The 6,788-nt window shown below is 30.0% G+C and overlaps 1 protein-coding gene across 1 annotated transcript in view; it reads left to right on the plus strand.

The window, feature by feature from the left end:
- LOC106461736 (WD repeat-containing protein 47-like) overlaps positions 1-2,717 on the plus strand; it is a 59,693-nt gene extending 56,976 nt beyond the window's left edge. Inside the window, exon 12 of the mRNA XM_022388761.1 lies at positions 2,178-2,717. Coding sequence (XP_022244469.1) covers positions 2,178-2,323 — 146 coding nt within the window. The 3' untranslated portion in view covers positions 2,324-2,717. The remainder of the gene's footprint in view (positions 1-2,177) is intronic.
- The last annotated feature ends 4,071 nt before the right edge of the window (positions 2,718-6,788 follow it).

A 6,788-nucleotide genomic window follows, 5' to 3' on the forward strand; every position in this document is an offset into this window, starting at 1 on the left:
TATATATATATATATATATTATAAATGATTATTGCTTACTTTGAGGTAAGAGTCAGTAACAACTCAAGGTGTTTCACAACTGCAAGAGAACTTCTGAACTACACTTTAGCTTCAAAAGTCAAAATGTTTTCTAAGACTAGACATAAAAGGCTTGCGAAACTAAATGAGTGTGATAGATAATACTGGAACCTGAGTTTTTATTGGTTGACAAATAAGTATGCTGAAAAGTGAAATAGGATTTTATTAGCATGTGCTCAAATAACATCTTTTACGCCTATGCCATTAAATTCCAAACACTCCAAAAGGATTACCAATATTCGAAGAATTGCAAGGTTTTTGTATCAGCACCAAACCACATAATAAAGGTTTTGACAGATTCAAAGTGCAGTATTGTTACTCTGCAGAATTCTTGTTGTAAACACCGTAGGATATGTACATAAGCCGATAAATTCCACAACCTGTTGTCAGCATAAATGTTTTCACTGATTCTAAGTGCAGTGTTATTACTCTGAAGTTTCCAAGAAAACATTTTAGTATATATAATTCAATGCATTAGACATCCTGTTCTTGGAGCAGGGAGTCAAGTTGTTATCTCTTTGTGCGTGCTTTTTTGCATTCAAGGATATCGTATTACGGTGTCCCATAAACAGTCTAGTGACACAAGCAGCAATTTATTGCTTTATTTTCAGCAGGTTTCTACTTTAGTTGTTGATAGTAAAATATATGTGAAATGTTTAGCAGTTAAAACTCTCAAGAGAAGTACTTTGAAACTTCATGACCAATAATAATAAAAAAAAAATGGCACAGCTATTCATTTTATTTCTGATTTTACAACTTTTCATTATACTCTGATGATTTGCCTACAGACTAAAGAATCAAGTAAATTGTTAAGGTACTGGTAATAACTGATAAAATATAAAGTTTTATGTGTATTTAGGAGGTTTCAAAATGAAGTTTGAGATTTTTGGAACAAAGAAAAGTACTTTTAATTTTAACATAAAATCCCTTTACACTCGGACTAGTAAAAGAAAAAAATCGAATATATTCATGAACAAATCTTCAGTAAAAATACCTTTATTAAAAAATCTAGATTTTTCGTAGTACAAAAAACTTGTAATGGTTACTAAAAGTGCCAAATTTTGTGAATATACATATATACTGTATTAAAAGTTATAGTATGGAAACTATAACAAGTACAAAGTGGTTAAGTGGTCGGAAAATTCGCCCGAGCCTGTGTGTAGAGAGTTAAAAAGCTTAAGTACAGAGTAAAACAGGAACTACCAGCCAATAATAGATAAATAATAAATATTACAGTTCGAACTTCATTTTATTTAGCACTTGGTTATAAATACAACTTTCCTATGTATATTGAAACACTGCATTAAATAAAACAAATAAAGGAAAAGCTTTTCATAAAAGGAAGTAAATGTATGGATGGCTAATATCAATCCTTCAAAACAATTTAAACAAGATAATAGGTATGGCATTTATATCATCCCTACATAATAGCAATGGAATGCTAATTTTGTAAACCACATTCAGTGGTAAATGGATTGATTAAGTTGACAGTTTATTTTTGTCAATACTTAATGTTGAAAAGTAGAAATTACTGGTTGAAACGAAAGCAGATATTGTTATTATTTTTCAACTGTTCTTCGGAAGTATGGTTTAGTTGTTTTTCTTAAAAGGATGTGTGACTATTACACATTATTGAAAGAATGCTTCCGTATATGAAAATCATGTCAGCAATCAAAATAGATAAAAAAACTAAGTATAAAAATGCTTTTTATTATAGTCCAATCTTACTAAGAGTTCCATTAAATTAATTTTTAAATTTTTTGTATTGATTTTGAGAAAATATTTCAATTTTAGTTATTTTAAGAAAACAAATGAACTGGAAAAAAAATGTCAATAAAAAGTTTTTTTTTAGGTTGAATGTTTTGTAATTCAACATCAAAATAACATTCTAATAAAACATTTGTATGATGTTTTTATGAGGAGTCAGTTTTTATGTTACAGAAAATGCTTAACTTTTCATTTCATAAGTATATTAGAGGTGAAGCTTTAAAGTAGAAATGTTCATGGTTTTTATTAAATCATCCTTAACCCAAATACTGAATGTTGTACATTTTCACAGTCTTTTTATGTATTGAAGATCTATATTTTTTTTCCCTCAGGTGATCTGACTCAACCTCTTCCAAGTGTAGTTGTGGCTGAACATGCAGATAAAGTCATTCAAGGTCGTTGGCATCCACAAGAATTTTCTTTCTTGACTGCCAGTGCTGACAAGACAGCCACTCTCTGGGCATTACCAACCCATTAAACATTTTCACTAGGTTCAAGCTGTTATTAGAATAACTGTATGCTGAAAAATATTACATTTCTCCTAAGAGAATTCATGGTTGTTGCCTTCTTACTTAGGTAGAGAAATTAACAGATAATAACTAGTGATTACCCATTGTTCAAAAAGCTCTTATTGTACCAAAAATACTTGGTTCTTACAGTTGGCTAAGAAACAGAACTTACTTGTAGTTAATTATATCCTAAAATAGAAGTGTTAAGTTCACTTTAAGGTGCCATAAGGACAAAGAAAGATTTAACTTGTACGTTGTTAGTTGTAAACATAGTCTTTCTTGTTTTCTTGCAACAATGTAATACTTTCTCTGATGGTTTTATAATGTACAAAGGTGTTATGTAATAAATTTCTTTTTATTCTTTTTAAAGCCTAATGAATTCTGCATTCAGAGATTACTAAACTGTATTGTTTTGTCAAAAATGTCACTTGAGAAAGGAACTGAAAATGAGTGAAGTTAGTATGATAACTGTACTGCATATAATAATGATTATGAAATACCTGTTTACTAAAAGATTTAAAACTATTGACTCCATAGGATAGATTAAGAATATTATTTCAATTTTTCAAGACCAAATATATTACAACATACATTATTGTATCATTCAGTGAAATTTTCAAAATTGGAATAACTTTTAATGTTTATGTTTTTGACTGTTATGAATGTCTAGCAAAAAGAGTGCATTAATAGCATTTTGTTAAAAGCAACATACAACAAACTCGGTGCACCTGAATAAGAAACTAATTTAACACATTTAAACAGTTAGGAATGAAGTAAAAAAAAGCCGTTGTACAGTTTATTCAGGCCACAGCATTATATGCCATGTTATATGTCTGCATTTTATTTTGTTTTTCATGTGAGACATTGAGCAAACTCTTGCGATAAATGAAAGACCTCAGTGGAAATGACTTACTTCAGTTGAAGTATTTCTGTGGAATATTTTTACACCAAAATTAACAGTTCTTCTTTTTTTCACCACTGGAAACCTGTATTGGGACATCTTAAGTAAAAAATCATCAATAGCTGTATTTAATGTTGTATAATTTTTTCTGCACTGAAGGATCTCGTGTTGCTTTAGCTTGGTTATAATACACCTTCTACACTGAATTCTTTACTTGTGTTTATTTACTGATACTGCTTTTTCCATGCTTATTTCACCTTCATTGTTTTATGACTGTATCGATTTTTTTTACATTTTTAATGTCACCTATACATTTATTTTTCCTGAGTTTTGAAATATGGAAATACATTTTTCTATTATATAAACAGCAAAGCAACTGAAGTTCTCATAATGGAGAATAGTTATTTTTATGTTATATATATATGTTTGTGTGTTTGAAATAGGTAGTGTTCCTGATGGCCTTGCCCTGTTCCTTTTCTAAAAGTAATTGTGATTAAAGTACTTCTATTATCTCTGTTTTCACTTCTTGAAATATGAGAAGGATAAAATAGCAGTTTTTTTTTCACTGTACACATGAGGATTTCAGCCTGCATATATTACTGAGTACTAGCATAGTTTTGATTACTAAAGTATAAATATTAAACACAGTACTATATTAAAGTTTTTACAATAATTACTGAGCTGTTAAATTATAAAAATCACATGAAAAAGTATACTGAGTACTGACACAGAATTTTCCAGAAATTTGCCTTTGGTATTACATAAAGAAATTCCTCGTATTTCACTTCATATGGTTCCTGGCACCTTTATATTATATTGTGCACCTCTACACATCAGTTGCTTTGTTCTAAAAATTAATGCTGTAATATTCTGCTGCCAGTATGTTAAGGCTGTAATCTGAGATTTATTTTAAGAACTTGTAATAGGTTATACTTTTTTCTTAGTAATGGTTGAGACTTATTGTCTTATTTTATCTTTATGTACCTCATAAGAAAACAGAAAAGTATTGCAGAATATTTTCAAAGACAGTTTGAAAAATGATGTATCTACTACTATTAGTGGTGTGTGATGCTAACTTTAAAAATACCAGTTCTTATTTATTTATTTTTTCTGAAATAGGGACAACATAGAAAGATAATTCAGTCATAGTTAGGTGCAAAAATAGTCACGAAGTAAGTATCTTAGTTTAATCAAATACTGAAGATCAGAAAAAGATGCAGTAAATTTTGAGCTGTTACTGCGGTGTTTTTTTTTTTGTGGGACATGCTTAAAAATTTACATACTATGAAATATATCAGAAGCACTAGGTTTTATATTTTTTTACTCTAAAGGGATGCCTACAATTTGGATTTTGTGTCAGTTAAAAATTTAAAAGTTAAAAGTTTTGTGTCAGTTTTAAACCTTCAAATTAGAAATTGTTCTAGATGATTGTCAGAGTTTGTGCAAACATTGGGAAAGATGTTTCGATCGTGTAGTTTCAGATCTGAACAATGAGCATATCCTCACTGCTGTTGGAGCAGCAACTTAGTAAACTCAACATTGAAGTTTTCCCTTGTTATGTCTGAAATGTGTATAAAGTTATTCATATCATAAGGAAGCTGTATAGTGTGAATGTTTAAAGTACTGCATGTCGCTATTCTAACAGATAGTTAAGCTCAGTAAACAGCAATAATGTGAAGGCAAGCCTAATGATAATTTTAGTTTAGATATTTTATACGTGTAGCTCCTAAATTATGAAGTATTTCATCTCATTATTTAAGAGTTAAAGAATGAGCTTTTTTTTTCTTTAATAGATAGTTTCATTGTGGTTGCAGAGTTGGGGTTCTGTTAGGTTTCAATTCTGTTTGTATAATAGCTTTTTTTATTTTAAAATTATTTTATGCCCTGTAAAATTAATCTTGCTTATCCTGTGTCAGAATTTTCTCAATTTAGCAATCCACCGTGTCAGCATATAACGAATGAATTCTTAAAGCTTATTCTGTTTGAATCACTCTCCATACGTCTGTGTAGGTATCTAAATCCAATACTCTATGTCCTTTCATTGAATATTCTCATTATTTTGTACTAGTTAACCAATAGTCTGGGAAAATCTATGTTTTATCTACAGCTATAATCCATAATGAAGGTTCTATCTTCTTCCTCCTTAGTAGTGTCTTGACAGGTTACTAGAATGTAAGGACTCTAGTGAATCTGTAGTATGTAAAAATCTGGACAGGTTAATCTAATGACTTCAGCAACATCTTTTGGAACTGGAACTGCCTTCTGCTTGGCCTGGTGGTTAAGGTATTTGACTTGCAATCTATAGATTGCTGGATCACAATCCATCAAACAAAGTGCTCACCATTTTAGTCATAGGGGTGTATAATGTGAAGGTCAATCCCACTACCTGTTGGTAAAGAGTTGAATAGCTGACTTTCCTCTAGTCTATCACTTCAAAATTAGGGATGGCTATGCAAATAGACCTGAAGTAGATTTTTGTGAAATTCTAACAACAAAGCCCTTTACTTTTTTTTATTTTATTGTTTTTACATACTTTCATGAATCCTGTGGGGTAACCATCCAACCAAACCCTTTTGCTCAACGTATAAATTAACATAGTGAAATTAATAGTAGAATGCTTAATGTGGAAAACCCTTTATTTTGCTTGTTTAAATGTTTTGTTTTTCCTCCAACTAAGAACTCAAACAAGTAACTTATAAGTTAAAATTGATATTTTTCCTCAAGAATCAATCTTTTATCAAGTTCAACAGATAATATTATGGATTGTTGTCCAGGAGCTTGAATTTTCCTTTCTAATATTCAAATTCTGATGTCTTCTTCCTTTCCTACTGCCTTTTTAAAGTAGGATTTATAGGTAAAAGAGAATGACACTTGTTTTCCATATTAACAAAGCTATAAGTAACAGTATTTTAGACTGTTAAGCCTAATTGTTATATTCTATTAATGTGTGTATATACATTTAATTAAAAAAAAAGTAGATAACAGTATATTTGTAAATAAGCTGTTATTTACTTATATATATATATATATTTATTTATTTATTTGGAGTGTGGATTGGCTTTGTGTTAAAGCCCAGAATGCTGGAGTAGGCATTGAATCCATATGTTACCAAAAAATCTCCACCCCACTTTAAGTTGTGGGTGCATTATAAGAGTGAAAGTCAATCCCTTAGTGTGGGTGGTAGGGTGCTTCTGACCGACTGTCTTCCTTCTGGCCAGTAGTTCAAAATTGGGGACAGTGCAAGATAGCCTTACTACCTTTGCCATAAATGCCAACTACATCTACAATTATTTATTCAAAAAAGTATCATCTGAAAATATAGCACTAATATTTGAATTTTGTCTCTTATTATTATCTAAAAAGAAAAAAAAGATGTTAATTAAATGCCTTTTTTTCTTTGCAGAAGAAGGCATATTAAAGGATACTAAATCTTCTATCAAACGCTAACATGTCAAGTTTGGTAAATAACAAGGTATATTGAACATAAATGTAGCTGGTCTTTGCATACTGTATGAGAAATAATTCTAAACTTT

The sequence above is a fragment of the Limulus polyphemus genome, unplaced genomic scaffold (genome assembly GCF_000517525.1).
Source record: "Limulus polyphemus unplaced genomic scaffold, Limulus_polyphemus-2.1.2 Scaffold1021, whole genome shotgun sequence".
In the NCBI taxonomy this organism is placed as follows: domain Eukaryota; kingdom Metazoa; phylum Arthropoda; class Merostomata; order Xiphosura; family Limulidae; genus Limulus; species Limulus polyphemus.